Source organism: Mytilus galloprovincialis, chromosome 5, assembly GCF_965363235.1.
Source record: "Mytilus galloprovincialis chromosome 5, xbMytGall1.hap1.1, whole genome shotgun sequence".
NCBI lineage: Eukaryota > Metazoa > Mollusca > Bivalvia > Mytilida > Mytilidae > Mytilus > Mytilus galloprovincialis.
The window spans coordinates 16,800,996-16,817,619 of NC_134842.1; the positions used below are offsets into that span (position 1 = coordinate 16,800,996).

General features: G+C 32.7%; 2 protein-coding genes across 2 annotated transcripts in view; one reads left to right on the forward strand and one right to left on the reverse strand.

Moving 5' to 3' along the window:
- Positions 1–214: 214 nt before the first annotated feature.
- LOC143074356 (uncharacterized) lies at positions 215–7,004 on the reverse strand. Its single transcript, XM_076249848.1, has 5 exons — positions 6,804–7,004; positions 4,436–4,574; positions 3,480–3,592; positions 2,070–2,201; positions 215–1,563 (listed from the first exon to the last, which is right to left on the reverse strand). The coding sequence occupies exons 1-5, from the start codon at positions 6,936–6,938 to the stop codon at positions 373–375; spliced, it is 1,710 nt and encodes a 569-aa protein (XP_076105963.1). The 5' UTR covers positions 6,939–7,004; the 3' UTR covers positions 215–372.
- A 2,720-nt stretch (positions 7,005–9,724) lies between these two features.
- The window catches only part of LOC143075280 (ubiquitin-protein ligase E3B-like), a 59,622-nt gene continuing 52,722 nt past the window's right edge, over positions 9,725–16,624 (forward strand). The window contains exons 1-2 of the mRNA XM_076250654.1: positions 9,725–9,809; positions 16,223–16,334. Coding sequence (XP_076106769.1) covers positions 16,224–16,334 — 111 coding nt within the window. The 5' untranslated portion in view covers positions 9,725–9,809; position 16,223. The remainder of the gene's footprint in view (positions 9,810–16,222; positions 16,335–16,624) is intronic.

A 16,624-nucleotide genomic window follows, 5' to 3' on the forward strand; every position in this document is an offset into this window, starting at 1 on the left:
AAAAAAAGAATACAAGTAACAAAAGAAAACAAATAACAAAAGAAAAATAACTTTACTAAAATCAACCACACCAAATTATACACCGAGCAATCAAATCTAAACCAATACACGTATGAAGTAGCTATGACTTCAACAATATGAGTATTTTAAATTAAGATCTGTGTTTCTCCGAATTCGGACGTAGCCAATTCAGGCTCATATAGTGTCGTGGAAGTTTAAATATTTTTTTTATTTGTAAGACACAAATCACTTTAATGAAATTAATATCAATGGTATGTGTAATAAATAAACAACAGAACAATACTTGAAATGACAACACGTGTCAAACACCGTACACTTGTATAAAAATATATTTCGTTTAGAATCAAGGATTTAAATGTTCTCAGTTCCAAATGACTCCTGAGAAAAGTCAACTGACATTGCATCTTTACAAATAAGTGGTAATTTTGCTGGCTGTGTTTTCTTAGCGATGAATGTCATTAGCCTTTCAAATTCTACATTGTCGTCAGTTTCTAGTATTGTTGCTAGATCTTGTTCAGACATTACAGAATACCTTCTAGAGAACGCTTTAGTTCTAGGGGTGCTCTCACCTTTAGCCAATTCTAATTCAGGAAACTTAACACGTGGTGATGCGGGCGCCTGATAATCTTTGTTATCGACAAATGATATGTCTGTCTCGTCCGGGTCTGGTTCTAAGTCAACGTCTGCTAGTGATCCACGGCGACGATTTCTATTCGGAAGTGCTGGGTTACTAGACAGATAATTATCAAACTTTTTGTATGCCAACTGCATTTCATAGGTAGAATCCGGGGATGATACGGGTGAGGTTACAATGGCCCCTTTCAAGGTTTCACTAACTGATTTATTATCATTCGTCTTCTGGTATTGTCTAAGCATCATGGTTTCTTTGATTAGGTCCGTAATTTGGTCGTCTTTCCAATCCAATTTTTTCTTAAGATGCTCCACCTCAACTCGGACAGTCGCTACCATGTTCCGTAGATGTTTCATGTCAGTACCACCATTTGACTTGTTTTTCAACTGCGGTTTGTTTGATTTACGTAGAATTTCTATCAGCTTCTCTATCTCCCTATTAACAACTGATTTCGCTTTTTCCTCCCTTTCTAAGTATCGTCTGACAATATCAGAAAGAGGCTCTGACTTGTTTGTTGATTTTTTCAGAAGGGTGAGAACTGATTCACGTTCCGTTGTCTTACTCTCTACTGCATCCTGCTGCTGTTTTACAATGTGAAGTATTGTCTTCACATTTTGCTCTAATCGTGAAAGTTTTTCGTTATCCTGGTTGTCGTTTGAATTCTCGTTTACTGATAAGAATTCTGCAATTTGCCTATTCAAGATTTTAACCTTTTCGTTAAATGAGATGAATTTCTCCCTAAGTCTAATTATTGAACTATTATTTGCTGCGTTAAATCTAGATTGAACTGCAAGTTCCGTCTTGAACCGTTTCCTTGTTTCATCTCTTTCTCTTTCAAAAACTTGAATTTCCAGTTCTCTCTTCCTTAACTTTCCGTCCATGTCCGTTAATTCCTCCTTCAGGCAACTAACCTGAAAAATGCATTCGTCATGAGTTAGCTACGTAATACCCTTGTCTTCAGAGAACAACAATTTAATACTTCTACAATAATGCTCTGGGTTCTAGAAATAATAATTTCAGCGATATGAACATTAAGCAATCAAAATAGTGTTACATTTGCAAGTTTAAAAATGATCTTCAAATCAAAACTTCGTGATAATATATAATGCACAAGTATTACAAATACTGCAAACTTGTCGAATACAATCTTATTACTGTTCACCATGTTTCCAAACAATCCATATAATTAAGGGTTCCTTTTGAAATTCATTAAAATGTTACTAAAGAACTATGATATTATTAACCTGCAACTTTCTAAAACATGACACAAACGTTGGAATTCGATTGAATAAAAATTCAACTAAAATTATCTGGAAATAAATAGTAGTCTCACATTCAATAGAACTTACTTTCACAATACAGAAAGAAAGACAGAAAGAAAGACAGACAGAAAGAGAACAAAATATAAAAGTTATACCTGTTTTCTTTTATTTTCAAGCTTAACTCGTATGTCCTTTTCCTGGAGGAAACAGGTCTTCTTATTTTCAAGTCCCTCTAATCTCTCCAATGATAACTTGTTCCAAAATTTTGCAAGGGCCTTTTCTTTTACCTGTAGTAAAAATAAAAATGAATTGAATTGAAAGGAATGAAAAACAGGCCTTATAAATCCAGTACGGGATTACGTGTCCTTTATTTGAAGAAAAGTTTAAATTAATCTAACAACAAAGGAGGTGTCCTCTATTTCTTTTCCTATAGGACAAATGTACAATAGTTGCATGATTTGTTAAATTCAGAGGTCGTAACACAACAAATTGCAAAATACGGTGAAACCATGTCGCAAAATTAGTCAACATTTAAACCGTTTCATAGATACTTCCTAATACAGATACAGTAATTAACCATTTCAATATTTACTACTTGTATCTATTAAGGAATCAATTCCATTTCTCATAACTCAATAAATGTAGCGATAACACGAGATTACAACTATAGATAAAGAATTGGTTATAGGTATATTTAACTTGATCTTTTGCTATTTGTGTTAATTTCACATTTTATTCGTCACGGTGAAGTCTACTTGTTTTGGTAAATGTGGGCGCATTGCATTTGCGCCAATTTTTTAAAAATCCAATCTTTCATTTGCGCCACAAGGTTATATTTCATTTGCGCCAAAATATAAAAACTTCATTTGCGCCATTTCACAGGTAACATATAACGAAAAAGTGAAATATTCATTGCTATATCGTGAATAAAAATTGTTTCTAGAGTATTTCTCCTTTACTCATTTCTGATACAAAACTGAGGTTTAAAATTATAAAGTGTTGACATGTTTGAGGTGTATAGATGGACATTATCAGTTCAGAGACAACCAGATGAAATAAGTCTGTATTTTTTATGATCATGCAAACGGTGTATAGCTTAACATATGTGTCATATAAAGAATCGTTTAGGTGTACCATAAAACTTGCAAAGCCAACATAACAACTGAAATGGACAGAATTATAACTTTACTGTATAATGCGTAGAACTGTCTCGCAATTTTACTCCCTTTTAGATATCTTCAAAGTAACAGAACTGTATTTTAACGAAGTATTAACATACATGTACCTTGTATGGTTTTACGATGACTCATTTCTGATGTATATGTTTTATTATGTAAACAAAAACTATCTTTACCATGAACAGTCTTTTTTTTAAATCATTTTTTTGAACTATTTACCTGTATTTACCTGTATTATTGGCGCTAATGAAACTTTAAGGTTTTCTTATTGGCGCAAATGAAAGGTTTTCTTATTGGCGCAAACGACATATGGTTTGTGGCGCAAATGTAATGTCAATTGACGCAAAAGCAAAGCACCGGGTAAACGTTGCAATTACATATTCTTACCTTTGTTTCAATGTATTTTATAAATTTACTTTTCAGATCATCGCAGACTTGATTGAAGATAGATGGAAACTTGTTAAACAGATCGTTAGCCTTGATAATACTGACGTCGTTATCTGCAAAGAAAAAATAATGAATGAAAAACAGAATACAGTATACGGTTTTATTTGCTAGTGGTGCTCGTGTGTGCTTTCCTGGGTCAGACTTGCATGCTTGTCTTGATTGTTTTGTTTTGATCTGTTTCTATTCGAAACTTCAGTATCAAGAACATTTAGAATTTATAGGTGTCATCCTCCAAACTGTAAGCACACACCCGCTGAAATAATAAAGCATGTTATTTTATTATACGCTGTTATCATAAACTTTCATTGAACCAATATTTAGTCTTCATATGATCTATGAAGCACCTGAGATCACTTCCAGTTTTTCGTTATAGCTTTCTATGTTGCGTTTCGTGTACTATTGTGTGTCTGTTTACCTTTTATCTTTCTTAGCCATGACGGTTGTCAGTGTTTTTTTTTATTCCTATGCGTTAAAATTTGAATGTCACGTTGGTACCTTTTGCCACTCTTTTTTGGAAGATGAAAATACGTATTACACAGAATGGCTATCTTATAGAATATTTCAATGACAGGCAATCATATTATTTTACTTTTATTCATAAATACCATCTCTCCATTATAATGTCGTATTTGTTTCAGGGGGAAATCAAAAACAGCATTGGGGAGCTGCATTTGATTTTTATTGGGGAAGGGGCTAGGATAAAATATGAAAGAAGGCAGGATAAGAGTTTTAAGTACAAACAACAAATAAAAGATGAGTAACTGGGGGGGGGGGGGGGCTGTGGGGGTGGCGAATCAAATGGTAGCTTCCTTAACACTTGCGCTTTTGACAGGGGTTACTCTTACATATATTTATATAAATTATACTGAAAAAAAGACATTAAAATACTCATATACCTTCTTCATACAGTTGGTCTGCTAGAAAGTTATGACCTGTGATATGTAGTACATGACGTAACTTCCGGAAAGCATCAGATCCTCTTAATTGTAGGGTATGCAACAACTGTTTTATTTTTTCTTCTTTTGTCTTACATGCCTTCAATGTAAAATAGGAAATATTGAAATGTAGATATTAGCTTTTAATGGATTTATGTCCTGAATCATTGCATCTTATCTTGTCTTTTCCTATCTAAAAATCTCAATAAACATTTACTCTATATGGTATACTAGAATAAAAGGTTTGTTCGTACTAAAAAAAATATTTAACCCCACCAGAGTCTTTCTCGTTCGTTGTAGTTTATCTGGTGGTTGTTGCGGTATTGTTGTTTCGTCCAATAGTTTTTGTCATTTTCATGTACATACAAATATCATAAATTATATCTCTTCTCTAGTTATTTGTGGTTAAAGGAGGACAACTGTAATTTTGTGTAGTTAATTCACCATGGGTTGCAAAAAACAATTACACACATATGAAGTTGGGTTACGATACTTCTGAAGAATTATAAATATTCCTAATATAAATTTTAAAAAATATACTGTTTTGTACTGTTTGTCGCTGGACGATGTGATGGTTGATAAACTACGAAAAAACATTAAAAAAAAAGAAATTGAAGTGAAGTGAAGTGGTGAAAAATTCAAAACTTTTGTGTTTTCCTCTCTTTATTGACCAACAGTGATATTTGAAGCAGAACAATTAAGTCCTATCCACCACCATCATCATCATCATCATCATCGCCCACAAATGACGCTGATATAACAAATCAACTGGAAATATTCACTGGACACAACTGACATTTCTTTTGTCATTTGATGTTTTCAACGGGTTAAATTGGAGTTGGAGTTGCACGAAATTTTGTTGTTTAGAAACTACATGTACAATATGTAGGAATATATTTTTACATTTTGTATTATGAATGTGCTAATCTCAATATGCTCAATTTATCCTGCAATTGGGTGTCTTACTATACAGATACAGCCCTACAGATATCGCTATGCTGTATCTGTATACTATACAGATATCGCTTTAAAGCTCCGCCGGACTGAGTATTGTTTGAACCTGTGTGACCTCAGAATGTGTATTCCAGTTGCATTCCAATGACGATGACAATTGTCGATTTCAAAACTTGAATGTGTTTGATTGTGTTACAAAATCAACCATGTCAATTTCAGCATGCATGTTTAGTGAATGCCAAGTCTGAAGCGTAGGACAACTCGTACACTTCTGTTTCAAATTTGACAATGTTTTGTTATTTGTTTTTACTGTTGAAATTAGTTGTTATGTTAAAATAGATAATTATTCACCTTGAGCGATGTATTATTGTTGACCATTCGAGATTCTTTTTTGCAAACCCGTCTTTAGCGTAATGTGTGATTTTGATATTACTACGCGGGCCTCAAGGGATTACAAATCGAAAATAAATGGTAAATATGTTAGTTTTGGTGTCTTTCAAAACACAAAAAATATACAGAATTAATTGCAGGATAAAGACAATAACTGTATAGTGTCTTTAAATATCAGCTGTATTTATACTCGGCTCGAAACAGATGTAGTAGCTAAAAGCTCGCATACACCTTGTTTCCTAGCCTCGTACAAATACAGCTGATATTTAAAGACACTAAACAGTTATTGTCTATATATACCATGTGACAGAGAGAAAGATATTATTTTCTTTAAAGGAGGGGAGCGCATTACAACAAATGTAAATGTCTTGAGTATAAATATGTTGATTTACTGCTGTCATGTCTTGTTCCCTCTGGCTTGTTCTGTGTCAATTTTAATTCTAAATCTAAAGTTTACTTGATATTGTTCTTGTAGCATTTTCAGTCAACGACCAACCAATCAATGATGCTATATTGGTATTCAAAGTACAATGACACTAAGTCTGTAAATCGCATTTAGACCACGCTTAAATTGTTAAATCAAAGCTTTCAAACTCGGTTGTTATGGAAAGTACACCAGAGGATAAGTATTTTATATGAGGTCAAGAGGGCCTTATCATACATAAAATCGTCTTCTATAAAAAAAAAAAAATCAAGAAGAAGTGAGTTAAGATGAGATAATTTAAATATGTTTTGTCTTTTTTAAACTATATTTAGTATGTACACGTATAATTTCATCTTCATTCAGAAATTCGAAATCTGTAAATTTAAAGTAAATTACGAAAAATAGAAATGTCAGTTGGTGGCAATAATAAAGCAATGCTTTTCCATGAAAAATGAGAATATGTGTGTAAATGCCAATTATTTGAATTGTATACAAAAAATCAACTGTTATAATAATAAAGAAGGCAAACGATCTCAACGTAACAAAAATACAATGGCATACCTGAACATCAGCAATCATTGATTCTGGTAAAACTTGATTCCATCTTAGTTGATTATAAAACTCATCCGTTAATATTATATTATTTATCAATAAATCGTAATTTCTGTCAATAGCTGCTTTTTCTTGTTCCTCCATTTCGTGATTGTCACATAAGCTAATTACGACAAAAACGGGCACCTGTGAGTGACGTAGTTTAATTTAATTATGAGGGGTCGTGACATCTCAGTCAACAACCAAGTGCTATAAACTCTGCACAATTTACAATATAATTATAATGTAAACTGTTAAAGTATTTTAAAAGTATACAGTTTATTCTCTTTATATTAATTTATTGCATGTTATATTTATTCATGTTGATAAAAATCAAAGATAGTTGATTTAAAATCTGTTTATATATCAATATAAAGTCTAGCTTCTCGAAATTTATGTACTTTCATTTGACAGGACATAACATATAGGTTTTGCTGCACCCTTACTGCTTTACTAGTCAAGTTATCACATTAAAGCAAGTGTTGAAGTATTTAACTTTTTTTATTATAAGGGAGCAACCATTTAACTTCAAGTTTTTCGACGCTATCAATCAAATTATATTTTTCAAAATTTACCACTATATAATTAAGGCATGGAAGAAATCTGGTTCAGAATATTTTTTGTGTCATCTGCTTTACCACAATATTTTTTCCTATCAAATTGGGTTCAGAATATTTTTAAAGGAAAAAACCATAACCCCTCCCCCTTTTTTAAAGTTAAACGGTTGTTCCCTACCTGTGCCATATTAGAATATGAATAATGCAATTCATTTAAAAGAAATAAAAATACTTATATTACATGCTAACTGGAATTCCTGTTGTCAACGTCAACAACACTGAAAAATTTACAGATGCAGAACTTTTTTTTTAATATCGATTCAGTTCAATTTTATACAAACACTAATTTGAAAGCATTTATTTTCATTGGAAGAATAAGCAATCAATATTCACGTTTTTACGTTATTTATGTAAGATTTGCACGTAAATGAATTCCTTCAAACCACCTTTATTTATATAATGTTTTATGATACTGAAAAGATCAAATTTAAATACTAAAGTAGCGTTACTCCTTTTCGTTTTTGAAGAAAGTTACAAGCCTATTCAAACTAGAATTATTTACTCAGGATATGTCGCATGGTATTTCCATTTAAAGTAATGTTAAAAACCTAAGTCCTTATGTGAAGGCGGTTAGCGTCATCAGTGCTGTCTAAGCCATAGCAGCTACTTTGATTTGGAGACGATAAGTTCAAGAGAAAATGCGTCTTAAATTTCACTGGTCGACACAGAGCAGCGGCAGTTGACGGACCCCGATTTAACCAGATAATTTAATAAATATAGCTTATCATACTTTGTCAGTTCCTTTCTCTTAGATTGATCTAAATTTTTCACAAAATACACACTATTAAAGTATAACAAAGAAAGCTTCTGGACAAAACTGAGTGAGACACAAATAAAAAAAAAAAACAAACGAAAAAGACACTTATTATTACATATATTTTAAAAAAAAACATACATTTAGGACAGAAAATACACAGTGACTGTATGTCTATATAAGTTTAAAAAAAAGCTTGTAGTAAAAAGCTGTGTTAGGCAAAATAAAAAAACGCTAATATTATTTTTTTTTATTTATAAATTATAGAAGCACATAGAATAGAATGTTTTATATGCAGCAAGGAGTTTGTAAGAAAACATACAACGTCCTTGATGGCGATACATAGTCCTCTTTTGATGCGGCAGATCTTTGGCAGTCACTTTAAAATTAATTCAAACTCAGAATGAATAAGAGCTTTGTCGGTCGTATCGTGGTACTTTCGCACTTGTAATCATTGTAGAGACAATAGACAACTTTCGAGTTCGATGCATTTCCGTCAAAAACTCTGGTTGAAGTGAACATAATTCGTGCGTTTAGGGACATCGTCTGCGGCACTTCCGTTCCAATGTTGAGCTAGTCACAATGGTTGGAAAACTATAATGCTATATTGCACGAATTATCCGGCAAATTAAATTATTGTAATTGACAATCAGCACTGCTGTCATTAGGGAATTGTGATTAGATACATACAAAACAGGCATATTTTCTTGTTTATCCTGCACAATGACGATCACTAAGACGCTTGATGAACGTTGATAGTGCAGGGATACAGGCTATCCCCTCTATCTGGTAAATAACGTAATAAAGGCGCGCATAATATTGACGAGGTTTTTTTTCCTGGGACCGATGAAGTCAGTCGAAAGAGGTCTATTGCAATTGTCCATACATGCAATTGTTGAATGGATCCTTATGATGACTTGCATAGAGGTCTAAAATACTGCAGTATCCTGACATTCGAAATAGACATGTATAAGTCCGTCTGATTTCTAAACATCTTTAAAACTCAATGATTAAAAATCATACTCCGAAGCTAAGGGTATTATTAACATTTTTTTTATAAAGAGCGCTTATTTCTCTGATAAAGTTTACTATTCAGTTTTTCCCTGATCATACATTTCACTAATAGCTTGCACACTAGTTACCATTGTATTGACATTTTCGTCTACTTGATTAATTGATTGATTGATTCCAGTGGGGAAAAAACAGGTCGGAGTTTTGTTATAAAAATTGAATTTTATTCATAACATTATTATTTTCGATTTTATATGATAATGTATTAACGTTCAAATTTGTAAAAAAAAATCCATAAGAAAAGTTACGTAATTTTAATAAATCAAATCATATACCTGTTACCTGTTACCTGTCTGGTAGGTTCACCCTTTCTAAGGGTCACTCCCAATGGGATTTATTTAGGTTAGTAATTAAATATGTACATTATTTACAGTTGTACATTTAAACTTTTAAATATAACGGTCTTTCTGGTCTATGTTTATTACTGTTATTAGGTCTTTAGTGTAACCTTGAAAAGGGAGATAATCAATATTGGAAAAAGTGGAAGAAAAATTGACAACAAAACAAATACAATACGAAATGAGAGAAAATTAGGTAACAAACAATGTTTCATGTATAAAAAATGAAGACAAATGTTCGTTTAACAAGAAATGATGCTGTGGAAATTGTGAATCTTCTGTTTAATCTACAAAACTGTACAGCTGTAGAATTAAAAAGAATTAAATTTGACTATAATCTGGGAACAGTATATCTAATATATATGTTCCTGCTATAATTTATAAATAATTTCCATCATTTTCGCTATATCTTCTTTATTTACGGAATACCATAAACTTTTTGAGGATTATTTTCCGGTGCATAATTTCATTTTCATTTTTTTACATTTATTTATTTATGAAATTTACAATTTTTTAAGTTTCAATTTTTACATTTTTTTTCTTTATAACTACATACATGTATAAGATAAAAGCAATATGCAAATTTAGTTTAGATAAGAGTATGTTTTAAAGAGCACCTCATGAGTGAGTGCATACACCTTATCGCTATTTGTCCGCCATTACTGGATATCACACAGGTTCCCGTAAAAATTTGACGTCATAAAACAAAATATCTGACACCACACACCTATTCTTCGTTAAAGTGCACATTTGCATTTTTAATGGTCGCCGACAGTTGTCAGTAAAAATATGGAAATAGTTGATAAAACATCATTGTTCTTTAGTACAACAATGTATAAGTACACAATATCTAACATTTAGGCGAGATGATTAAGTCAAACATCTGTAAATTAAAAAAAATATATTGATGAATATGCTATACTTAATGAAAATCTCCACGTCGCCCTTAAAGGTAAGACTTTTATACTCCGCGATATTGTCACAATAATGGAACAGTATGAGCTTTATCATATTAAAATACAAAATGTATGTAATTATACCAAAAATAAGAGTTTCCAAAAAGTTTTAATTAAGTATCAACATAATTATAAGCGTAATTGAACTTTAAAGCTTGTCGCCTGATTTTGGTAATCTACGTTACTCGAACACCTCGCTCGTAATTTTTATGAGAAGATATGATCATAAAATAATAAAATACTTAAAAACAATATTGCAAACAATCATATATTTAAAAAAGACACCTAACTTTAATTCAGTTTCTATGTTATCATAAGTACAACACGTCATTCAAAGGTAGATACAAGAGTTTTTTTAAGAAAGTAATCTACGTTCTGTTTAATCTCGCAGAACTTTATCCAATTGCCTATAATGCGATTAATTATAACTCAACCATTATCAAGCTTAAATGAATCCCCCCTAAAATCATTTCTTCGTAACATTTTTTCTTGAGAAAAACCGTCATGGAATGAAATTGTGTAATTTACGTTCTGTAATTTACGTTCCGGTTTTATACTAACAGTTAAATAGGAATGAACAGCGATGTCTTTTTTGTTGGAGACACATAATTGGGACATTATCGCACCGTCAATGTTGTGGATTTTACGTTTTTTACGTCATTTTCGATGTTTTGAAAAGTTACAAGGGCAGCAAAATTCAAATATATATACTGCATTAATATACCTACAGTTATTGCCGCTGTTGAATCAAGGAAGGTAAGACTATTTGATTTTATAAAAGAAAACATATATTTGTATAACTATTTACCTGGCTACTTAATTATTAAAAGATAGACACCTTGGAAACAGACTAAATCTCTAGAGGTCATGTTAGGATTTTGCATTGTTTTTCTCTGTTTACCTTTAGTTCATGTGCGTGTTACTTTATATATTTACACACTACATAACAGAAACTTTCATGAAACATAGAAAACAATATTGTAAGACTCAAGTTCATCATAAATTAAAATTGTGTTAATACAAGTATACAATAGATAGTGATTTTGTAAAGGTAACGTATATTACATTTTGTACAAGACCAAAGCAATAAAACCATGGATTATACTTATTATTTGCTTATTATTAATTGCCTGTCTACTTCGTCCTTCTTGGGAGACATTCACTGTATGTTTGATTACAAATAACACACTCGTAACTTTAAAATTATATCGAATAAAAGCTTATAATGTATGGTAACGTAGATTACTATGTAAGGTAACGTAGATTACATTTTGACTTCTTTGTATTGTAGGATGCCTATGACCAAGGCAGAGAAGCAGAAAGCATATAGGGACCGTAAGAAACAACAAGAAGGGGAATCCTACCTAGAAAAGGAAAGACAGAGGACCAAGGCATACTATGTACCCATAGCTGAACGGTCAAAAACTGACCAGGAGAAGAGAAGGAAAAAAGTTCGGAAGCTTGTTCAAAAACATAGAGAACGCAACAGACAATCCACTATTGAACCAAGTACAAGCCAGCCATCTCAGCAAGTTGAATCTACATCACAAGAACAAGAACAAGTCGTTAGCTCAAGCACAGATAATCCCATTTCAACTCCACTTGTAGTCAGACTACCATGTCAAAATCCGAAAAATCGTACTAGAAAAAGAATTAGCAGACAAGTCGCCAAATGCAATCGGGAAATCGAACGCTTGAAAGGTGAAAATATTAATACACAAAGAAAATACAAAACCGTCTCTAAAAGGTACGAAAGACTTGTAAAGAGAACTACACAAAACAAATCATCCGAAAATGTTGGACAAGATAAAGAAACAGGAAATGACACACATGGAAATGATGGCCCGAGTTCATAAAAAAGAGGAACAGAAAAACTTACTCCTAGGAAAAGGACATATAAAGAATTAAGAGATGAAGGCTTGTCACCGAGCAAAATTCCCAAAATTGTGAAGAACAAACTTGTCTTAGCAAATCTATTGACAGATGAAATCGAGGATGTATATAACAAAAGTGACCAGCAAGCAAAAGCTATTGTAACGAGTATTGTATCAAGCAGCAAACTGAAAGAATACAAGCTCACAAAGACGCTTAGTCAAAGTACAGGCATTAGAAGAAGTCATCTTGTAAAAAAACGAAAAAAAGATTGGGAAAAGAACAAGGAACCGCATTAAGCGTAAGGGCCTTCGCAAAGATATATTAACATTCCTAGAAAGAGATGACAACAGCAGGGAGATGCCTGGTAAAAAATGACAAAACAAAAACGGAAGATGGACATGTTCAGAAAAGAATCCTAAATGATAACATGGCGTTTCTGCATCTTAAATATAAAACAGAAACATCAAGTAATGTTTCTTTTTCTCGCTTTTGCACAATGAGACCAAAGAACATAGTACTGACTAGGTATCTCAGTAGAAATAAATGCCTTTGTCAGAAACATCAAAATATGGCTCTTGCGTTAAAATCGATGAAAAAAGCAGGCGCATCGGTGCCATTGAATCCTGATGAATTCATACGAAAACTAAGAACTACTCCTGCCAACACTTTTCTTAGCTCCTTAGTAGATGAAGAAGTCGTCTTCAGTCAGTGGAAAAAGGTAGACATGCCAGACGGAAGGAAGAAAACAGTCATCGTTGACCAAACTTGAAAGAACGAAGACTTTAATTCTATAATGAATAAACAGATTTGCGAATTTTCCCAACATGTACAAAGAGTCAAAGCTCAGTATGCCACAATCAGTACCCTTAAGGAAAACTTACCTCCAGGTCATATTCTTGTCCAGATGGACTTTGCAGAAAATTTTGCGTGTAGTTCAGCAGACGAGGTGCAAAGTGCATACTGGAATGGTACTGCTGTTACACTGCATCCTGTTGTAGTTTATTTTAAAGAAAACTCAGACACTTTGAAACACTTCTGATGATCTAGGACACAATTTTGGGGCAGTTTATGCTTTCATCAAAGACATTGTGAATGAAATGAAAGCAGCGGTTAACGATATTAAAATGGTACATTATTGGACGGATTCTCCTAGTTCACAATACCAAAATAAGTCAGCATTTTATGTCGTGTCTGATCATAAAAATCTGTTAGGAATTCAGGCAATCTGGAACTACTTTGAGACAGGACATGGGAAAGGCCCCTGTGATGGCATAGGGGGTACGTCAATGAGGACAGCCGACTTAGCCATCAGACAGGGAAAGATCGTAGTTCAAAATGCTTCAGATTACTTTGAAAAAGTTGGACCATTGCATAAAAGTGCATCTTATCGCTTCGTGTCTTCAAAGGACATTGATATATGTAGAAAGGAAGTCGAAGAAATCAACAAGTCACTCATCGCTTTGAAGGGAACAATGCAGGTCCATCAAGTTGCATCAGTTTCTAAAGGAAGAGTCAAAACATGCACAACATCATGCTATTGTGAATACTGTATTGTTGGAACTTTACATGATTACAGCGAAGGAGTAATAGTAAAATCAAGGCGAAATGTTGAGCAAAACGTAGAAACCAATCTGACAGTTACACAGGGGGACGAGCAGGATGAACCTGAAACAACGACACCGGGTGATAATCGGTATAAACAAGATGATGCCGTGACCTCCGAAGATGCGAGTAAGGACATTGTTGAAGGAGATTGGGTTGCAGTAACATATGACGACGAATGGCACATTGGTAAAGTAATAACAATTGATTCAGATGACGAACTTGAAATAAAATTTCTACGACCTTCAAGAACAATTAATGATTCGAAATCTTTGTTCAAATGGCCATTACTGCCGGATATTCTAAACATGAAAAGAACGGATATTCTTTGCCAAATCATAGAACACAGTGCTGTGGGAAGAAGTGGGCGAAGTTTCCAAATCGACGTTGGTGACAAGGAGAAAATACTGAAAAAAATGAAATAACTTTAATAAATACAAGGACTGTGTTTTTGTTAGTCTATTGAATTTTTCATTGTATTTTGTAAAAAAGATTGTACATTAACCAAAGGGCTTCATTGATACCGTTTATATGAACTTTTGATTTTTATAACAACTTTGATGGAAATATGGTAATCTACGTTACCGGTGTTTTTCTTAAAACTATTAGTAAAACGTCAATGCCTTTTCAAATTTTATGTTACAACTTTTTACATATACTAAACACCATCAAATTATATTGTCAAAATAAAGCTTAATGTTTTCTTTAAGCCTAAAAACATCTTTTCACAAAGAGTTAGTCATTTTATGGTTACATTTTAGTCCAAAGATAACCAACACCACTTGGATTTTGTCTATCATCATTTTTTTAAATATTTGTCTTCTTGTTTTCTCAGAGTATCACTTAGATTTGATTTTTTTACTTGTGTGTCGGTCATTGTTTGGATATTGTGAAATTGTAATCTACGTGACACATCAATTGTAATTTACGTTACCGAAGTCAATCTGAAATAAAATTGGTAGGAGTAAACATAATCATTTCAGGTCTGAAATAAGTCGAAGCACTAACCCATTGTTTTACTGTAACAAAAATAGGCTACTTAACTTTCTGACGGTAACGTTTGTAGAGTAGCTGGAAGATAAGCCTTTGTAAAACTACATTGCAAACCCAAAAATACGATAAGCATTTGATGTTATTTTTTTTTATTATCAACCTCCTTTCGTATAACCCTTTTCGATGCCCCAGTATTTATTATCATAGAATCTTTTTTTCTTTTGCCAAAATTTATAAGTATTATACATTTTCAAGATAAAGGTCTTTTAGATTGGATATATTGTTGAAACGTAGATTACAATTACTGTTTTGTTGCATTGATGTAAAATTGTGTAAAATATTTATCATTTGAGCCTGAGTCGCTAAATTTTGCACATTGTTAGTTTAATAGTTGTTCTTTCCGAAAACGAAACAGATAAATCAATTAAAAGGTTTTAACTTTCACAGCTTTATTTTTTGACATGTACACTTTAACGAAGAATAGGTGCACAATGGAAAAGTGATTGTTTATGTCAAAAGTTGAAGCGGCCGGGTCAGCTGAGATTAGCCATAAGGTGTATTCTTAAAGTTGACTGTAGAGGTTTGGTTTGAGATATTGGGTGGTAATAAACGTCTTATTAACTACCCTGTCATGTATTATTCATTTCGTATTTGAATGTTCCAAAATCAATCTTGAAAATTTTGTATATGTTCATCTGCACACAGAGTAATTTTTCAGTTAAAAATTCTGCCTTATTTGTCCATTTGTTGAACCTTAACTACACATGGAAAAAAAATATAATCCCTTTTGGAATAGGCCCTTTCATAGTTAGTTCAGCCATATTGGATAGGGGGCATCATTAAAACAAAGCAGTTGCTTGGATTTCCCATGCTATTTCAACCTCTTTAAAATAAACTCTGCCATTCTGGTACATTGACAATAAATTTGATATTAGGCAAACTCAAGTATCAGATGACTTTGAAACATGCATGTTTATCCACAGGCACTAGACGTTCTGTCAATAGTTTTATATATATGGACACTATTTTCTTCCCATTGCCAATATTTTATTACTATTGACAGAACGTGTAGTGTCTGTGGTTTATCTATTGATGATTAAATTCTACAAAGAAATGCACTATTTTACATTGAATAACCTTAACTTGTCTTCTCTGTATCATGGCTGTAACATGTACATTTCAGAATGTTTGGCAAGGTAGATGCTCAAAAGAAAAGTTTTTTAGACCAAACAAAAGCACAAAGAGATGACAGAGCCTATGAGAAGAAGAGACAGATTGCAGTTATCAAAATTCAGGTACGAAAAACAAAAAAACGAAAAATATAAATTATACCATGATAAAGCCCTTGGTGTATAGTAAATTGGGTATCCGGTCGTTCCGGCCCCAAACCGATCCGGCCCCAAGTCAATCCGGCCCAAAGTCGATCCGGCCCCATAATAAAATAAGAAATAACTATATTGATCTTGGAGGAATTTGTGACACAGTATAAATGGAATTTGCAAAAAGTGTCCGATGATGGATGACAACAGGTAAGTGAAGTATTGGAGTACCAGTTAAAGAACTATTTTAAATCGATACGAAAATG

Bases quoted from the DNA above. Each gene is read 5' to 3' on its own strand.
- LOC143074356 (XM_076249848.1), bottom strand. From the start codon at position 6,938: ATGGAGGAACAAGAAAAAGCAGCTATTGACAGAAATTACGATTTATTG. The intron at 2,202-3,479 runs GTAAGAATATGT...TTTTTACTACAG, and splicing joins TAAAATACATTGAAACAAAG to GTAAAAGAAAAGGCCCTTGC. The intron at 1,564-2,069 runs GTATAACTTTTA...TGCATTTTTCAG, and splicing joins TTGAAAATAAAAGAAAACAG to GTTAGTTGCCTGAAGGAGGA.